Source organism: Prorops nasuta, unplaced genomic scaffold (genome assembly GCF_024137725.1).
Source record: "Prorops nasuta isolate Cenicafe-Biocafe unplaced genomic scaffold, Cenicafe_Pnas_1.2 PNAS00053, whole genome shotgun sequence".
Lineage (NCBI taxonomy): Eukaryota > Metazoa > Arthropoda > Insecta > Hymenoptera > Bethylidae > Prorops > Prorops nasuta.
The window spans coordinates 129,152-150,782 of record NW_027116850.1 but is presented as its reverse complement, the minus strand read 5'-3'; the positions used below and the strand labels follow the sequence as shown (position 1 = coordinate 150,782).

The window sequence follows — 21,631 nt, the reverse complement described above, 5'->3', positions numbered from 1 at the left end:
ACGATAAATGGGAAAATGATTTATTTATATTAGACACACTATTCGTTTCAACTATTTCAATTTCTTACTCGACACATGAAATATTCTCATTGAATGGAACCGCCTAAATAAGTTATTAAATAGAAATATAAATGTTTCATCTTGATGGATTAATATTTAATAATTTTTTAGACGGATTATTGGACTTTCCATTCGATTGATTATTTAATTTATCTGTCCATTTTTCGTACATACATACACAGAATGCTAAAGGGCATACATAAGAATTTCTTTGATCTAGCAGAAGATAATTATTGGGATGATGTAAAGATAAAAAAATTATTATGTTCGTACCATAAAATTTTGTAATTTTTAAAAATTAACTTTAAAAGTTTGTAATCACGATTTTTGCAAATAAAAAAATAGTTTGCCTGCATATTATTTATCAGTTAAATAGCTTCAACTCTGATTATTACAAAAACATGGTAAGAAATTGAATGAATCTATAAAATTTTATTTTTATTACTTTTGAGTAGAATTAATTGAATCGAGTTTCTTTTATAGAACTAAAGAAGAGGTGTCAATAATCACGAAAAATTACTGCTTGTTATCCTTAACAAAATAGACACGAGGTATTTTATAGTGCATGCAGCATTTCTTATATACATGACCTTATCAATACACAATTTTTATCCCTTCAATCGTCTCTTATAGTCGATACGATTTGAAATAATATGTAACTTTATTCGCTAAATTTTTCTTTTCTTGATAGCTATTTTTTTCTCATTTATACATATAGTATATACTATATTATGTATGTATTACGTTTCGTGAGATTAAGATATTTTTTATTGATTCATTTTACATTGATATGTACATTGTACGTACAATATATATTGATTTTATTTGTCAGCGTTTTCTTTTAGCTCAAACAAAAATAAAGTCATGAAAACAGCTAGAAAATTTATTCAATTTATTAAGCTCATTTGAAAATAAATTATTGAATAGATTTATATATTTTATTGCGAAAGAAATGCGGAATAAAAAAATTTATAATATACACTCCAAGTATTCCTTAAACACTAATATTGTCACTACGGTAAATTTATTGTAATTATTGTCAGAGTATTATCTAGTTTACAATGTTTTCTATACATAAAGTTCTTCAGCATAATCCTTTATAAATTGAGTTTTTTCACAGTTGGATTCTCAACAATTTATCATCGAACACGTTTACGCTGTTTTTTATATGTATACAATATATGTATATATATATATATATATATATATATATATATCATATCATATAACCTTACTAAATATAGTATGAGGGGGGTATGCGTCGAATTTCTGTCAAAGCCAAAAATCGTAGAGATAAGTAAGGAGATTCCAAGTCGAAAACTTTTATGAAACTTATATATGTAAGTATACATGAAGGTCAAACATCTTTTTAGAGCTGTTGTATATATGCAGATATATGATTTTTTAATATAACGATAAATAAATTTAATTCAATCAAATTTTTATTAAAATTTGAAAAAAAAAAGTAGACATTTTCTCTCATAGCTTATATCCGGACTACAGTAACCCTGTCTGTAGCACAGACACAAGTATATCTATATTAATTTGATCTTTCTCACAAATAATTTAGACCCTTCAGATATTACAGAGAGAAGTTTGTTCTGCCAGGATACTCCTTTACTATCGATAGTTTGGCAGGATTGAAAAACACGCATCCTGTATTAAACGTATGTATATATTATATGTATTAATATAGAAGAGGGAAACTTTACAAAAGTTATTAATTCTCTCTTATTTGCAAGTATAGCAAACTTATAGTTAAATGAAAGATAACAACGAGCGTTAAATATTATTGTCATAAAATATTGGTTAGAGATCTGGTAGAATAGCTGAAAAATATTTTAAATTTTATTCAAGGTATATGTATATAGTAAGTAAGTAGTATAGAGAGAGACGCGCGCGCGCGCGTGGCTACATGCGACGGGACAACAGATTTGAGTGATATTTTTTTGTATCTTTTTTCTTGTTCGAAATGCACAAGCCGTACGGAGCTTAGAAGAATATATCGCGGAACCATTGAAATTGGAATATAATCGATTAATCAAAGAGATAATGCTCTCATTGGTACACACACAGCTCAAATATACATATACAGTATATATTTCAGTATATTATAGTGCGCACCGTACATGATTAATTTGTCGAATGGCGTTTAGTCTGTGAGTTATAATATAGTATACAATTCAAAAATTTGCCTAAATGTAAATCTTATTAGTCGCAAGATTATTGTCGATAATATACAGGGTGTATTTTATTGAAAATTCACCGAATCCCTTATAAAATTATCTTTCGGGCTTGGTTCGATTATTCTCTCGTCCATTATTGCGTATCGATCTCTTGCAACTCGACCAGGGAAATGGGAATATTTATAGGACACCCTGTATGTGTAGTGTATATATATATATATATGTATGTATACTGCATTTTTTAATTAAACGATATGAAAGAAGGTGGAGCGAACGCTAAAGTTATTGTCGTTTATCCGCGCGGTTAAGCTTAGAATACAATTTATAATATTATTAAATATAAAATGCAATGCATATAGAATCAGTTGGGTTTCATTATACATAGCACCAGCGGATTTTTCACCGCGAGAGATTCGAGTCAATTTTACGAGAAAACTTTATTTGTAGCAGTCAGGTTTTTGTGAATAATTTATCGCGGAAATTTTGCTAAATAATTTTCTACTCGTGTGTGATCGAAAGACTTGCTTAACAGTTATCGATTGAACGAATATTGATGAGAAAACGACAGAGATAAGACGAACGAATGTTCCTTGGATATGTATAATATAAAGAATGAAGTAAGAATATATACCGGGTGTTTTGGATCGAATCGTGCCAGGTGAAAAATCAAGGATAAACAGAGGGTGGGGGAGGTTATTTAAATATATAGAAATTAAATTTTATATCAGAGAAATTTGGATGAAACTATTATAACGCGAATCATTTACGAAGGATCAATGATTCTATATATAAAGAAATATTTAATTACGTGCCAAGAGCGTTGCATTTAATAGGAGTTTTATCCACAAGACCCCCTTCCCTAACTACGTTTCTTGGATTGGCGCAAGGTAATCTCGCACTCGATACGTAAATATTGCAGAGAGTTTTGTTAAACTATATACGCTCGTAATTCATATACAAAGCCGTGAAAATTGGAGCAACAGGTGTGCTTTCGAAATAGAGCTCGATTGCACCTTTATACCTATATATATTTGTATATATCTATATACAGGGTGTTACAAAACTTGAATGTCTCGAGAAAGGATCGTACTAATGTGTGAGTACGATTTTCTATATACCACGTATGTCGTTCGAATTCTGAAACACCCTTTACATTGACTTATATACATACATGCTTTATATATATATATATATATATATTTATATTGTCCTCAAATACATTATTGTCTATTCTTTGAAGTCATAAATCTCATTTAGTTTAAATAACCAAGGAACAAGATTGATCAAAGAAGCGATTTTTGTGGCAGAATTTACCTGGATTAACAACAATACCAGGATAAATCAGTGGAATAAAACAAATGGGGGATATGATATCGATATAATTGAATTAACCAGGAATCAAAGAAATGGGTATATATGGATTTACCATTTGGAGAGAAAGGTAGGATAATAAGGATTGTAAGAATGATCTCTCTTGTTAAAGTCTTAAAAAGAGACGCGATTGTTTGTTTTCTTTTGTCCTTTCTTTTTTAAAAAATATACTTGCATTAGAGAAACACAAAGTGTCAACTGTACATAGCCATACAGTGGTTGAATTAATCAAAAGAGAGTCTGGATATTGTTGGACAATTGCTTCCTAGTATATATATACTTCTCTCTCCTCACCCACGCCTCTCTCTCTCTCTCTCTCTCGGTCCTTCTCTCTCTTGAGTAAAGATTTTATTGTTGCTGTTGTTCCTTAAGCAATGCCACCATTCGATGAAAATGGCTAAACACCCACTTTCGGCAGTACTGGAGTCTCTCGTGTTTCCACCGATCCTTTTCTCTCCCTCTCTCTCTCTCTCTCTCTCTCTCTCTCTCTCGCTCTCTCGCTCTCTCGCTCTCTCGTTTAGCGCAGCATATACTCACGAGAATACTGGTCTCCTCTCTGAAAAGTAACAAATTATATACCCTAACGCGCGTAAAACGATTCCCTCTTAGAAAGTTTTCAACTTGGATAAGGCACAAGTTACTTTAAAGTATCTCAATAAAATGGCGTTAACGCGTAGCACCCCTTGGCTCTTCCCCCTATTCCCCCGAGAACGTATATATAAACAAGCAGAATTTCCTAGTTGTTCCTTTACTGCTAATTCTATCCATAATTTTCAATTTCATTTCCGCGGCTGTAACGAATCCCATTATAGTTCCAAGAGTTTTCCATTATTGCGAAAATATCCTTAGCATTCAACAACGAAGCCTAACGACTCTATTGATTTTCTAGGAAAATACATATTTCGTGTGATTCCTATTATCGATTTCTGCTTTAGTAATTTCAAAAATAAAATGCAGAAAAGCGGTAGATTTATTCGCATATCTCGCCAAGGAAAAATGCCATTTTTCTATATATCTATATATAATAATTTTGTAGTATAAAAAGAATTGCTTGTGAAAAGTAGCGTACACGGAGTGACACAAGTTTTGTAGTTTAGTATAAAGGATATCCCGTTTTAAAAATTAATTTTCTTTGTCATTTTGCTTTGCGATTACTTAATTTAGCAGTAATGAAAGTTTTTTAAAAATGACCAATCGCGTTGGAGCGCGTGATTTTCCACCGTTAGCTGTCGGACGTTAAGATATTGTCGAACGAGACTCACCGACAGAAGTTGCTCGAGATCAGCGACGCTGGTCATGTAATTCGCCTGTGCAAAGTCGTAATTTATATTTCTCGGATCTTGATAGGCTAAATAATGTGACCGTGGTTCCAGAGACGATACCTGATTACGATCTCCATTGGTAATTTCTTTGAAACCAGCCGACCTCGCTGCGTTTTCTTCTGCCACGCGTTGCTCCTGTGGGAGAAGAAAGAAAAGAAAGTATTTTTTCACACGCACACAATGAGAGGTATAGTTAAGAGAGGTGTGCGGTGCTTGCGTGCAGTGCGTGGTGCGTGCATGGTACCTGCATCTCTCGAGCCCTTTCGGTACGTATAAGCTCCTTGAGCTGCTGGAAGCTTCCTGCCTGCGGTACTTGTGACGTCGATTGACCGTTTCTGTAATTACTGATTCGTCGTCTGGAAGAGGGCGGATGTTTGTTGATCGTCCCGTAAAGCCTTCTGACTTGATCGAACGGTTTCTCGCGGTCACCCACTCCGTTCCTCGATCTACTACCCAACGGTGCTTTGTGCACCATTCTACCATAGATTGGATAACCCTCGGAGCCCCTTATACGCGGTTGGCCCACGTAATTCTCTGTCGAATGGCAACGTTTATTTTTCTCTCTTACACCCATAGTTAAAGAAATGTGTATGTGTGTGTGTGTGTGTGCGTGCGTGCGTACGTGCGTGCGTGCGTGCGTGCGTGCGTGCGAGAGGGAAGAAAGTAATTACCCCTGTAATTCGTAGATGCCTGACGATCGGGGTAAACCTCCCAGACGTTATAGGTAAAAGGATCCCGATACATGGGTAGCTCATTAGTGGTTTCCGCTGCTCGACTCTGTCTCTTGCTGTATCTCCACATTGCTCGAAGCTCCTCGCAGGTTGGCTCCGCGATATTTGCCCGCTTCTCCACCTCAGCAGAGATCATCGTCGTTTGCGAGCTCATCGGATCGATGTACCAACCATCCACGCAGCTTACCAACAATTTGCTCGAGTGTACTAATATCAGAGTGGCCCATACTCCTGCGACGACCTGCATATTCTACAATCGCCAAATTCTCCTTACGTCATATATTTACACCTCTATTATTGTGTTGTAAATGTGAAGGAAATATCGAGAACGATGAGTATGAATGCGTTAACCAGTCGAATCTTTCGCTCGGGCCGCACGTGACAAGTTTTGCGGAATAAAGAATAAAGAGAAGACAATTTCACACCATTCTATAATTATATTGTATCTTCGTTAATTGATTATTTCCATGCGGAAGAATTTTGGAATTTTCACAGAAGGATTATGAAATCTGCTAGCTAAAGGATGCTTGGAGAAGAGATTACTCGCTTGAAATCCTAAGAGGATTAGCATTGCACCTATTGTACTTTGCTAGACTTTCGAATTGCTTCCTCGCCAACAAATACATTATTCCCCTTGAATCAGATCAGCTTTCTTATTTTATCTTCGTTCCTTTATCCGCCTCTCAGTGTCCATCAGTCTCTATTTACTTTTATTTCCCACCGATCCACCCTCCCCATACGCTCCACGCATAATAATAATAATAATAATCATCATCATCATCGTCGTCGTCGTCGTCGTCGTCGTCGTCGTCGTCGTGCCAATGAATAGGGAAGAAACTTACCACGACGCTATCAGTCTTCTTGGAATCCGAGGAATAGTGATTTGTCTTGCGTGTGGATATGTTGGCTAAGATATGTAACGTGTTTGAAAACCTCCTGTAAATCACACAAACCAAAGCGTCAGTATATATATATATATATCCTCCTTCAACTTCAACATTCGATCATTCAAAGTCTCATTAAAGAGAGTAAAATTCTAACAGGAATAACAATAAATTATTTCCCTCGAACAAATCTTCCTTTCAGTATTTCGCGCACGGTGAAATATTTCATTGCGAATATATTCAAAGCCAAATATAATAATATGTTTTAATAGAAATATGGAACATGGTAGGTAAGTGCTGTTTATCTTATAATTCATGCAGTTTAAAAGTTATTATAATAATATGTGTGTATTGGATAATGTATGTGTATAGTAACTCGATAAACGCTTGCATTCCCTGCAGTGATTACATTCTATATATATCAGCAGACGGGAAGGAGCTTGCATACGAAAGCTTCCCACATATGAGCTGTTATAATTAGAAAGTGTCTTATAGGTTAAGAGGACTAAATCCTGCGGCATAATCTTACGAGGAATTTTAACATGTAAAATTGACGAAATATCCTAAACTTCTATTCTAAACTCGCGTATATATATATATATACTTTAACATTTTGCGTTTCTATCTCTCTTCTTTGCCCTTCTCCACTCTTTGACCTTTTGCACTACGTGCAGTCTTTTAGCAGATTTAATGCGGGAATTTCATGAAAAGAAATCAAGAATTAATTTCAGGTGGTATGAGCTATCGGGGATGTTTACACAGTTGAGAAAATGGACGATTAAAGTCTTTGCGCTTCTTATCGATCCATCCATCCATCCATGAGATTTGCACAATGTTCAAGTAGATTACAAGTCCAATTGATAATGATGCGAGACTCTATTATTTGGGTGCATGATTGAAAGAGACGCGCGACCTACTAGTTTTCTCTCTCAATATTATTATTATAGACATTGCACATGCAGACGTAATATATAATAAGGATTGAAAGAAAATATCAATTAGAACCTGCAACAAATTCTCTGTTTCTCTCCGAAAGAAAATATATAAACTTTGATGTAAGTACAGGATATCCTTCAAGCACAGCCCTTGATAAGTTTCCCTCGGTTTCCGAGTGGTTTCCGTTAACCGCGTGTTCGGCACAATCCGTTTTGCTGGCTGAAAATGACGAATGACTTCCGGTTCGCTGTGTGCCGTAGTTTATCCGGTCTCTAAAGCGATCCAGTCCTAATTTCAGCGCAAAGATACGCGAAGAGAACGAGTGGCAGGAGACTCGAACTGCAATAATTTATTTCTTCTTTGCATATATCATAAATTTAATGAAGCAAACAAGTTAATTGGACTATCGTACATCGCTCCTTTTTCTATATACTATAACTTTTCAACGTAGACTTTCTTTTCTTATATTTGATACACGTGCACCATTTTCTAGCGTAACACACACACACACACACATATATATATATATATATGTGTGTATATACGAGACTCGTGTACCTGGCTGACCCACGTAACTTTTTAGCGATTCGAGAAAATAAATCGACTTTCAAAAGAAATGCTCGCTGCTTTCCTCCTTTTTCCTGAAAATACGAGAGAAGCGAAACTATTTTACTTTGCAATTGACAGATAGAAGGAATAACCCGGCTAAGCTATTTACACAGATATCGCTATTATCATATATACAGGGTGTATCAGCAATGATGTTTTTAACCTTAACCTGCACACACATTCTTGAGAATAAACTAATTGGAATAGCCCTATATACTATAACATCCGTATAAAAGCATGCATCATTGCTGAGATAAATTGATTTGAAAGCGATAAATCAAGGCTTTGATTAAATGGAAAAATTATACTTTATTGTCACTCTCGCTGACAGTTCCCTTTCGAAAAAGAAAACAAGTTCGTACTTTCCCAGCATTCCGTATATTGCCGTATACGCGCGAGTACGCACAGCGCAACTATACGCCTATTAATTCCTATAATGTCTTAAATTGTTGATCCTATACAGTGCTGTGTATGAAATTTATTTTCTGTATATTTTTAAGGGGGAATCCTCAAAAGCAGCTATCAAGTTGAAAATTCTGGGCAATGATACGGCGCCAATTGTAGATTCATCTTCAAGTCGTTTCATCTTTTCAGCCTATGAAGTGCTCTTCTATCTAAGAAGCAGTAAAAAAATTAATCAGCAATCGGCATTTTAGATTAAAAATGGCTCCAGTAAGTGTGCTTTACGCAGCTGCTCTCGCTCAGCAATCGCATCTGATTAGCGTAGTCCAAAGATCCGACCAATCAGATTCGATGACGTCACTTTTGGATGAGCACGTTGCTTGTCAAAATTGACAGTTCGGTTTTCGAATCTGCACGTGATGGTTGTCGGTGAATCACGCGCGCCGCTTTTTTTTTCCTCGTTATCGCCGACAACCCATTGATTAATCGCGATTAAGAGTAGTTAAAGACTTTATTTTAATCACGCACGTACAGCTTTATTATTGTGATTTTTTAATTTTACCCCAGAGAGAAAATACTGCAATAATCGAACAAGCTTTTGGAGGAACAATGAACAAGTAAGTTAATATAATAAATACATTGATTCGTTTAACGAATAGTTTAGTACGTAATGAACTATTCGTTATTATATCAATGAATTTATTTGTTATATTAACGAAACTTGACCATTGTTATAATGAAAAATGATTCATTAATTGAGGATATTTTTCTCAGTGCGGGTTTAATGAAATTGTTATGACATTGAAATGCAGCAAAGTGTGATTAGAATAAAAGTACGCGCGTAGAAATTCGTCTAAAAATCGAAAGAGAGAGAGAGAGAGAGAGAGAGAGAGAGAGGGAGAGAGTGCGCGGCGCGAGTGTTGTGACAGTGCATTGTTTTGGTGGTTGCAGCGGCCAAGGGCAACAGCCTCGAGGACTCTCATAGCCTGTAAGTAACATTATTTCTTTTTTTTTGTCAATACTATATAACAAACTCGAAAATTCGATCGAAAACTTAGAATTTAATAACATGAAATTCTTCTTTTCTTTTCTCTCTTACAGTGGGCGACCTCACGTTGGGGTATAAGTGCGCCTCGCGAAATAAAATTGATTTAAATATCCGAGTCGCGTATAATGTAGTTTCGTTTGAAAAAATCCGCGTCGCGTCGTAATAATTTCAAATTTAATTATCGCGAGTACCCATCGTCATCGTCATCATCATGATCATCTCCTGCAGGCTGCTCTCAGCAGATGAATCATCGTTGGATTTTCGCCGAATGAGTGAGTCCCATGGGTAAAACTGTGGATTTCATTTATTTAACCTGAGAATGACCGGGAGAAGCTATACCGGTAGCTTCCAATCGGTCCTTCTTCGGTTAAAAGCATTTCTTCATTTATTCAAGCTTGTGTTTTCAGGTTTAGATTTCCGACATAGGGTAGGCCCCTTAGCTTTGCGTTGTATATACATATAGGTAGGCATTATAGCTTTCGGTGTTAGGTAGGCTTTCTTTTCAGCTTCTTCGTTTCGTTATTATATTTTGCGTGCGTGTGTTTTTTTCTTTCAGATTTAGCTTTCCGATATAGGTAGGCGTTATAGCTTTCGGTGATAGGTAGGCAGCGTTCTTTTTCAGGTTCCATTTTTTCCAAATTTTCTTACCCTTCCCCTCCCTTCCCGGGGGTAAGAGCAAACATGCTCAGGAACGGAGTCACGCGCAACCATTTTTGTTCGTTTTTCATTTTTTCTTTTTAAAGTGCAAAAATTTTTTCTATATTTAACAAGAAAAAAGCAAAAAGGAACAAACTTAGCCTCTGCTCTGTTCAAGACCATTGCTATATCCTTCGCGAGGTGCCCCTGATTTCGCAAAAAGCAATGGATCTAGAGGAGAGAAGGTACCTCGAAAAATTTACCTTCCTAGAAAAATATTAGTATCTTTATGACTCTTTTATAGAAATTTTTACTTATAAAAAATCGTTTGATACTAAAGAACTTTATATGCTAATGATCGGTGTAGTTGCGTGCATGTGTGTGTGTGTGTGTGTGTAAGGCAATAGGGAACAGTGGAGAAGTAGGAGCTTTTTTTTGTTTTTCGAAAGGGAACTGTCAGCGAGAGTGACAGTAAAGTATAATTTTTCCATTTAATCAAAGCCTTGATTTATCGCTTTGAAATTAATTTATCTCAGCAATGATGCATGCTTTTACGGATATAATAATATATAGGGCTATTCCAATTAGTTTATTCTCAAAAATGTGTGTGCAGGTTAAAATTAAAAACACCCTGTATATACATATACTATTGTGTTAAATTTTTCGCGACACGCGCTGCTGTACGAGATAAGAATGATCGATAGTTTCGGGACGTAGGGGTTTACATTGTTTCGACGAGGATCAAAATAATGAGAGACTTTGAATTCTTGTAGGTGAGGATTATTTGTTGGTCGATGTAGTGTAAGCAAGATTGCCTCTCGAAGCTTTGCGCGAATAGCCGAGAATAGTTTGAGATGCTCGAAGAAAAGCAATAATATAATTATAATAGCACGTGTACTGTGCACGATTGATGATGCAGTAGAAGGACGAAAGTCAATTAAACGACCAAACGACACTCGATGCGCTCCATATATCGAGCGATTTAATTACAGCCGCCGTATTTAACATTAATTCGCTTTGCAAATAGCGCGTTTCAACTTTTATATCAATAATAATCATCGTGGCATAGAAATTAATGAATCGGCTAATTAATGGATTTCAATGAAGGCTGTGGCCGGGGCTCGAATCGAGCTAGGAATTTACCCATGCGCGAGCCTGAGGAGTTTGTGCGTGGGAAAGGGCTGATAGCGATGGACGGGGAACACACTTGGTGTGCAACAAGCTGCTCATCTCCGATGAGAATCAATTAAACGGCCAACGTGTATATTCGCGAAGGATCCTCCTCTCGCGCGTTAATGAGAAATTTTAGTGGTAATTAACGAGGGAGAGAAGCAAAGAATCAACCGCGGCTTAATTTACTGCACGAATCAGTTATATCGCGCGAGTTATACCTCGACGAGGAGGAGAGCCCTTGAATCAACAGCTTACCGAGCAACCTTTAATATTCCATTGCTTTTCCGCTACTCCAATTGATTTAATCTGCAATTATCCGTACATTCGCAAAGGACTGGTATATTTGCGCACGCGACGTGGCCTCAATGGCTGATTTTTCTGTTATCCAAGTCGAGCAAAAGATAATCGATTATGTTAATTTTATTATCATAGAACTTTCGATCAATGTTAATTTTATTAAACGAGAAATGCAGGACAAGTGCTCTGGGTATAATGCTAGTCGCTGCATATATATTATTATATGTATATTGACATAGTCAGTATACATATTGAGTTGCTCCTTTATCATGAGAATTAATTAAACGGCCATCCTATATTCGCGAAAGATCTTTTTACGAGGAAATTTTTACGTTCTTCAGGGACGAGTGTGGAATAGGCTATGTTAATTATACGTGCATTGTTAGACGAATCGATTGTCGAGAAATTTCGGAAGAAAGAATTTTAAATAAACTTTAATTTTTTATTCAACTAGATATGCAGGACAATAAGTATCTTTATTACAATGCTGTTATAATCATATTATTATGGAGCGACAGTGTAGTCAGTATATATATATATATATATATATTCTGCAGTTACTCCTTTATGATCAGAATTAATCAAACGTGCATCGTTTATTCATGGCAAGTATAAATGTACTTGTGCATGGTAACACGAAGGGAAAAACGAAGAATTATAAGATTCTTATATAGCTAAGGGAAAAATAGGAGAAGAGCTGGAGTGAGAGCAATGAGGAGATGGCGTGGAAGGGTTGAATGAAACAGTGAAAGGTAAGTATATATAAGATTTGCTCGACAGGACTCGACACGAACGTTCTATAGAATTAATACAATGCTATTTCACTCTCTCGACGTGTGACTTTCCCCTAGATTTCTCTCTCTCTCTCTCTCTCTCTCTCTCTCTCTCTCTCTCTCTCCAGTCGCCTTAGGATGTTGGCTACATCCTTTCATCCATTGATTTTAGAATCAAATTGAATTTTAATCGATCGAAGCTGTACTATACACGTAAAATGAAATAAAACGCGTTAGTTTCTGGCGGTGCAAAATTGGAGACTGCAGTATATAGGTATACTGGGAGCACAAATTGCTTTAAACGAACGAATTAGGAGATACGAAGGATATGTAAAGCTATGGTAACCTATATAGTGAAATGTGAAAGCACGCTATTGAGCAATTTTGGGTTTGGTCGTTGATCGAAGTTGTCCATATAACTAGCGTCAAGTGCCGAATAAAAGTGGAGGAGAAAAGAAAGTAGTTTAGGCTGAGAATTTCTCAGACGCGAAATTCGCGTTGCTTGAAAGCAACGTATCTTTACGATACGGTCGTTATTATGTTCATAGCGAAAAATATATACCTCGATAAAATTTTATAGTGTATATCGTACGCTACTGTAGCCAGCTAGACTTTTGACATATATAATATATAATATATATACGAATACATTCTGCTAAATCGAAAGTTTTCATATCCATGTCGAGTCTATAAGGTAAAACCAGGTAAGAATGCGAGTTTCGAAAAATTAAATGGCAAGCGTGAAATATTTCCAATGTTATTTCCTATATACGCATATCTTATATAGTATATTTTAAATTGGAAATAAAATCAGTAATGTGCGGGGAGTGAGCACGTACGACAGTGGTCGATATATGTAGCTGCATATTTTTCTTAAACATTCGTTTAGTGCAGGAATTTGGTAAATTCGTGGATTCAAGTGGAAACTTAATTTTGTTTAAGGTTATACTTGGGCGGGTGGAGAGGATCTAATTATTGTGGCGCTAGTTCCTTCTCTCTCTCTCTCTCTCTCTCTCTCTCTTTTTTGCTATATACCGGTAAGTAAAGGTCAAATTTCGACTCAATGCGAAGCTTTCGTATACGCGTCAGCAAACCACATATAGGAGGAGAAAATTTCAGGGACCTTTTGGGTCTCTGATGTGACGTCCCTTTGAAGAGCCATAATTTAATTAGCAGCTGGACCATTTGCTTAATTTATGGGGCTTCTGATTATAAATGAATGGTTTTAGCTGCCGATGCACGCGTATAGACAAATCGAATGAACAAAGCCACTACGTATAAATGTTGAAATTTTAAAGCGCGCGATTTCTGCTAATACTATATAATTACAGGGAGCAGGTGAATCGTTAAGCTTTCGCGCAGACTTTGTTAAATTGCCTGATTATCCATTTACTCTGCTTAAACGATTGAGCAGGTTTTATTTATTCCTGCGCATTTTTATCACTTTGCGCGTTTTAAAATCCATGCTTCGTTTGTTCTTTTATTAAGGAAACCAAATTTAACTATTCTCCCCTTCTTGTTGACAATTTAATTTCCATCCAATTACTCTGGTAGATATTCAATTTTTATTACAAGTTCAGAGCGAGATAAAGTGGAATTGTTTATTTGTTTGATTCAATTTGTTTTTAACAAATGCAATTATTTCGCAATGAATATAACGATACAGGATGTCGCCGCGTCGCAGCGCAATGAGTGTGTTGGCATGAAAAACTTTTTAATGGATATTGAACTAACGAGGATAATGTAAAATGGACGATAAGCCACAGATACTATACAGTACATTCTGCTGTTACCCATTTCCTTTCTCCTCCAATTTACCAAAGTTTTCACTTTTATTCCATCGAGTATTGTAGCTTTAACAAAAGTTTAATAAAATAATCTCTCGTGGGAGATTTCGATGAAAAATTAAAAGTAACAAGGGTAAAAAGGGAAAACAATAAAGATGATTAATAACTTTCGATTGTATATAATAGTTATATGCTTTCCTTATAATCCGTACATTAGGCTATTTACAAGAGTTTACGTATATGTCTTTAAAACTCTTGATTGATTAATTTGGCTCAATAAAATGTCGAAAATGAAAAAAATCGAATCGAATGAAACAGTGCAAAAGTGTTAGTGTTTGCTATTAAAGAATATATCTCCGCGACTTGCTACAAGATCAATATGGAGCAAAAGTTATTATATCTGACCAAATATTACAATTTCCTAATATATGCATCACATAAAAGTTACCTCCATAATCATTTCAACGTTAATATATATATATATATATATATACATATATATTAACTTAGAATTTGTATAGATATTCTAGCAAAATGATAAATCAAGAAAATGGGGCATGAAATATACAATATACACGAAGCAAAAAAGCATCCTGCAGAATAGAGAAAATTACAGAAATCGAATTAAAGCCGAACAGTATAAAAGTCGTAGATAAGTATATTATTGAGAAAGACTGGCCGGATAGCTTTCAAGATGGATATTACAGGTTGAGTTTCCTGCCGGGATATTAAAAAATTCTACCGACTAAAAAAAAAAAAAAAAAAACACACGAGAAAAGAATTATACTGTTTTTTCATGCAGGATGCCCCTTGCGTTGAAATATGTGCAGTATACGGAAACTCGAAACGCGTGTGAAGGTAGAATCACTGCGTTTGAAGTATTGCTACGACATTAATCGTTTAATTTGTAGGATTTGATACTGACGAACATTATTCGTCATGGAGGCTCGTCGGGCTCGTCACACGTTTTTCTCGAACCGACGTAGAGCGACAGAAGTATATAGGATTTGGAAGAAGGAGGGAAAGAAAGAAGGGGGAAATATAATTGCCGTAGCACGCATTTTGCAAAGTAATTGTGCACGCCTTCTGTCGGCCGCTCGGTCTCAAGCGGGGGAGATAAAAGAGGAAAAAAGAAAAGAAGAAAACGAACAAGAGAAAGAGAAAGAAATCCCTGCTCATGCTGAGTTTCCGTAATATCCCACAGGACTTCCTCCATATTTCCCGCGAATATAAACCTCTCGGTGTCCTGGGAAAATGGAGGGATAAAGCCTAGGTCGGTCAAGGAATTACAAGAATATCTTATATATATTCCGCACGTTCGAACGCTTTGTACTCTCCACGTCGCGTCGCGTCGCGTCGCGCCGTTCCAAATCGCTCGATCCAAATCACTCTCCGAACAACTGTGTGTGTGTGTGTGTGTGTATATATATATATATATATATATATATATATGGCAAAAATCACACTTTTCCCCCAGTATTCATCTGGCGCAAATCACCCGACACTCCCCCTCTTCTATACACTCCTTTCATCACGAATTTTGATAAATCAAATCCATTTGGCTCGTTTAATAATAATCCCGTATATAGGATTTCTTTTGGCCCTCGTACGACGTCATTTCACACGATTTTGGCTATAAAAAATGTAGCGTGATCGAGATATTAAACTTGATCGATAAATCGGTTGGTTAATGCAGCTGATTGGTCAATCCCACGAGTGGTTGGAGATTGACCTCAATGTTGGAAAGTGGAGATTATTGATCGAGTAATTCACTGTATAGCAAAAATCACACTTTTTCCGTACACCATTCATTTTGCGCAATCCAATCATCCCCTCAGTATACTGCTTCGTTTCTTTCATCTCGTATTTTGTCAAAAAACTGTTCCATTTCCTTTATACACCTACGATCTACTTTTAACACCAACAATTTTGCGTATTTTGACTATAGTAAAAATGTCTAATCGAGATATATCGATGAGAGAAAATGTTGCACATTATTACAATAAATCATCTTTATTGGAATAATGATAATTAAATAATGTACTGGATGTCAATTAATTTAATTGGCCACTATATATTATACAAAATTTGTTACTTTGTTCAAATGATATTCTTTTTCTCGGTGCAGACATGATCGATAAATCTTTTCGCCAACGCAGCTGATTGGCCAGCAATCCCACGAGTAGTTAGACAATAAAAACAGGCGAGAAGAGATTATCGATTGATGGAGAGAGAAGGAAAAGAAAAAGAAGAGGAAGAAGAAGAAGAAAAGGAGGAGACAGGTATAGAGAGAAATGCGGTTGGTTAATTTTTGCAACATTTCCGGTAACAGCTGTGTTACTGTCAGTAATTGAGAAAATGGCAGTGAACCGTTAAGAGAGTTATTTCCCTTATTAATATAATAAGGCTGAGAAGAAGGAAAAAGTCATTTATCATCTTTACTATTCCCACAAAAGATAAATTACACCGTTGGAGAGACTTTGCAGAGAGGATTCGATCCTTCCATTGATCCATCTTGCTCGAGTTGAACTATATGTATATAAAGGTCACCATGCAGACTCCTTTTAATTTTTCTTCATGAAATCATGTTTTATTGGATGGGGCGGGTTAAAAACTTCTTTTCTCCAATGCACCTCCCCACGCTCAGACTGAGCGTCAAGACTCGATGTATTTCTTCGTTGAGATTTCAAACAACGAATAAATCTGCTGCAGAATTTCTGTATATTGAATTTGAGAGAGAGAGAGAGAGAGAGAGAGAGAGAGAGAGAGAGAGAGAGAAAGGTCTGACGATACATCAAATTCCATTTTCGAATATGCCTTTTCCCAATATCCGATTGAACCTGGAATTATAAGCTGCATTTTTCAAAATGTACGTCTCTTGGAAAATAATCGTTCAATTGCATACTCAAAAAATGCAGACGCGATAATAATCCAGCGGCCATCATTGTATATATTTTTGCTATTCTAATCAGCGAATTAATTCGTATACAATGGAGAAATAATTGTACGCTTGCACACTCGAAGAGTTCAGTCCATAAAACGCACCATCATATATATATATATATATATATAAAATGTTGCTATTACAACGATAAAATTAATAGTCGCGTACAATATAAAACTAGTTGTTCACAGAGATTATACAGAGTGAAAGTCTGGAACAAATTAGAACCTATATATTACAAATTTGTCTCGAATGTGATTACCCCAACGCGAATGTGCAACGCTCGGGGCACTAATTGGTCGTAGGAATGGTTGAAGAAAGATGAAAAAGAAGCGCGCGCATAGCCAGAAAACTAGGGGGAAGAGGGTGGGGGTGGGGTAGAAATGGATTAAAATCGGTAGATTTGAGGAAAAGTGGACGGGGGGAGCTAGTGCGCGCGTCAAACATAATAATAGTGCGAGACTGGAATGACGTAGGTAAAAGGAGAAATGACGTAACGACGTAACGACGTTGCAAGAACATTTTGGAAATTGCAATAGAGAGTTTTGAGAATGGTCGATCTATATAGAGACGAATTCGATGTGTTGTTGTCAGTCGTGTACGTGGAAGACTTCAAAATAGCACACGATCGAGACTATATATAGATATATATGCATGTGGATATGGCCGAAGGCGATATATATAGCTTTGCTGCGCTCTTTGACGACAGAAACGGATCGGATCCTTGACGAGGCACGCATCGGCACACCAACACTGACAAACAGAGCTCCCTATCAAATTTCGATCCATCTTCAATCTTTGCACTACGCGCAAACTGCGCTGCGCGTTCTCCCTATTGCATCCTGCAGTCGCAGTCGTCTTTATACTCCGATCGTCCAAACGTAATCGAGAACGTGTACCGTCTGGCGCGTAAGTGCGTTAATTATTCCTTTTAATGGAAAAGGGGGACGCGCCTAGGTATTGGCAGTCGCGTACGTGAGACTTTCCGTAAACGATAACGATGAAAAAAGCTAAACTTTTATGGCAAGGGAAATGACGAACGAAGGGAATTATTATTGCACTGGAACTTGTACACGCGCGCGTTTATATATAGGCATAGACTTTTGAACGGATTACTCAATTTTTAGGCAAAATACTAGCTCTCTTTATTATTCTTTACAGCAATAACGTAAAGTGCTGTGAGAGTGTATTTGAGGGAGAAGAAGGGATTACAGAGGAGAGGAACCGAAAGATAAAACTGACGTTATTTTCGCCATAACGACAAGAATCTCTTCAAGGGAAAAGGAATTATGGATTAATTGTTGTATTATTGCACTGGGATATTATATATATATATATATATATATACACACATAAGGGTAGAGCTTAGGAGGGAGATTACCCGAAACTTAAGCGTAAGCGATGCTCTTTATTCTCCGTAATAACGTGTATGCTTGGCGAGGGTGTGTATTTGTGTGTGTGTGTGTGTATATATATTCGAGAGGGAAGGAGCTAGGATTACGATAAAAGAGAAGGTATTTTCGCAAATGATAGGAATTTCTCGATGTTGTAGCCCACTCGTTCTTTTGGTGATGTTGATGGAGGGAGAGGAAGTGGGGGTTGATAAATCATTCCCGACAAGTGGGAACGAGGTGGGGAAAAAGCTCCCTAATCGTCTCATCGGCCAAATCACTTTGGTAGCTGAGAGTCTCTCGCGAGAGGCTCGCGAAGGAACTATCTCACTCTCTCTCTCTCTCTCTCGTATCTGGCAACTCCTGTCAACGTCCATTCGCAACAAGTGAAGGGAATTCAACAGTTTACCTTGTAATCAGCTCGGCTCCCTTATCGCACCTTTTATACTCTCTCTCTCTCTCTCTCTTGGCCCTTTCAGCCCTATACCGGCGAGCCTCGGCTGAGAAAGCTTGGTTCGATTATCCGAGCAATTCCCCCCTGTCCCCGTGTGCCTCTTATATATATATATATATATATATAGGCAAGCAGAGTAGAGCGATTTTCCTTGGTTTATTCGTCTACGCTCATCGATCGATCGTTTGGCGCGTCTGCTTTAATTAACTCCCAACGCACAGGCATTGTACATACGTATATACATGCACGGTGCACCATCGGGACACCGATGGCAGAATAACGCAGAGATTTTGCCGCAACAAGTGACGCGAATTCAACAGTTTAGCATTTGCTAAGCGTAACCGATCTCTCGCAGTGCACTCTGCACCACAATGGATTTCCGATACTTTTCTTCCTCTCTATTTTTTCACTGCGATCATCAATTCTAACAAAATTCGCCATTCTTCCTATATACGTCACATTTCCCTTTCCACACAGGAACCTTCCGTTATTTCTCTCTCTCTCTCTCTCTCTCTGTGGATTTTTTATCAGTCCATTGTTCGCGTCTCTTTTGTCTCATCACTATCGCACTTGTATATTTTTTTGCCGAGCTTTTCGCAAGAATTGCGCGAGATTCGTCGGAGCAGTGACTCGCTCGTTTATGTATTACGTATATCTCTCCTTCACTCGAGTTGTCCGTATATATTTTCGAATAGTATATATATAATAAATTTGTGAGATGATTCTTTTGTTTGCAAATTATTAGGCTCGATTGGTTAACCCTTTTTATCCCCACGGCTCAACGGCTGTATTTTCTTGCCTATTTTTTCGCACAGCCCCCTCATCCTACGATCGATCTCGTATTTATCTCTCCATTTCACCTTATCCGCTATTCGACTGGTATCCTCCCACCCCCTATTTTCCGATACGTTTCTTGCAGCTCGCCCAGCAAGAATAATAATATTGAAAATTGTGGGAGGAAAGAGAGTTTTTCCTCCGTAATTCGTGTCGGCTCTTCCCCTGCGTCGGAGTGCGAGGCGGCGGGTTGGGAAAGTGTCGTTTGGACGATTGAACCGATGAAGATGATTGGCTCGAGTCTCGCGAAGCAAGCGCAGCGCGTTAGACCGACTCTCTCTCTCTCTCTCTCTCTCTCTCTCTCTCTCTCTCTTGATCCGTCGAAAAAGGTTTAATTTCTTCAAATAGTTTCCCGTACGCTGCGATAATGAAAATTAGCGAAGATCGATCTCGCGCGATTATTCGGTGAATTCTCTCATATGGAAGAATTGGCTTTGGAAAAAGAAAGAAACGCCCTCTGCTCTCCCATCTATCACTTTATATCCATACGCAAATTTGCAACGAATTATTTCCATGCGTTTAATCGTCATGCATTATTCCCCTTGATAATCTCCGACCCTCTCTCGACACCGTTAATTCTCAATCTCCCGACCATCGTCACGTCGCAGGTTCCTCTTCCAACTTTTCGCTAAACCACCAATAACACACAAACTCACGCACAGAAAATAATGCACACTGCCACAAAACCTTGTCCCATCGAATTGTCAATTTTTATATTCTTGCAAGCTTCGTCTTTGAAATATTTTCTGCATATATACAGAATAGGTTCGGGGTGGAGAAAGGAAGCAGCGAGAGAGAGAGAGAGAGAGAGAGAGAGAGTACGAATTAAAAGAGTTAAGAGCGCGTATATATATAAGATTCGGTGCACGAGAATCTCCTGTGTACAATGTGTCGAGCCGTTGAAAGCAGTGACCCTTCAGCGCAGGATTTGCACAATCCTGATTTCGTTACAGCGACCTAAATTTATTTCGAGCGAAAAGCAGTATAGACGAGCGAAAGCTGTGATAATTCTATAGGGGATCATTTATAGGATATGTATATATAAAAAATGGTGATTTTTCAGAGTGTGTAAAATTTTGGAATAATTGTGTTTGTTCTCTGTACTAATAATTAAGAGCGAGAGGGAGAGAGGGGGATTTGCAAAAAATTAAGTAGGAAAAGGAGAAGAGGAATTATAAGGAAGTGGAGTAAAAGAGCATAGAAGGAGTAGCAGAGGAGAGAGGGTGGGTGTGAGCGAGGGGAGGGGGGATGAAAGTGGTGAATGAACGGGGGTTGGATTCACTAACCTGTCGTCCGCAGAGTCCGGAAACCAAGAAGCAACTGAGAGAGGTGGCAGCGACGAGCCACCCTCGCTTTTGCCTCAACCACCACCACCGCTACGAGTACCACCACCAACGCTACCAACAGCCCCTCCTTTTCACAAACACTCTACCACCATGCTCCACAAGGAAATTCTCTTGAAATTTCGTCGTCGTCGTCCTCCTCCTCCTCCTCCTCCTTCTCTCCTTTCTCCTCTTTCTCTTTCATCTCGACATCATTCTCTTTCCCCTGTCTCTTGGAGTAGTAAAAGCTGGGGTGCAGCCTTCCATCATCTTTTCCCTGTTTATATTTTTTACCTCTACCCCCTCCCCCTCCTTTCCTTTCTATTCTACTCACAACTTTTACAAAGCTACTCCCCCACGTGTTTACAGAATTACCTCTTTTCTTCTACTTTCTTTTTTTGTTTCTTTTCGTTAAACGGAATTTGCTTGAAACAACGAAATTAGGGGTTCGAATGTGACAAAGGAAATTCT

General features: G+C 37.4%; 1 protein-coding gene across 1 annotated transcript; it reads right to left on the bottom strand.

Moving 5' to 3' along the window:
• Positions 1-887: 887 nt before the first annotated feature.
• On the bottom strand, positions 888-21,138 carry LOC136784440 (uncharacterized). Its single transcript, XM_066745086.1, has 6 exons — positions 21,125-21,138; positions 6,513-6,606; positions 5,611-5,920; positions 5,184-5,473; positions 4,880-5,074; positions 888-4,173 (listed from the first exon to the last, which is right to left on the bottom strand). The coding sequence occupies exons 3-6, from the start codon at positions 5,915-5,917 to the stop codon at positions 4,135-4,137; spliced, it is 831 nt and encodes a 276-aa protein (XP_066601183.1). The 5' UTR covers positions 5,918-5,920; positions 6,513-6,606; positions 21,125-21,138; the 3' UTR covers positions 888-4,134.
• Between the last annotated feature and the right edge of the window lie 493 nt (positions 21,139-21,631).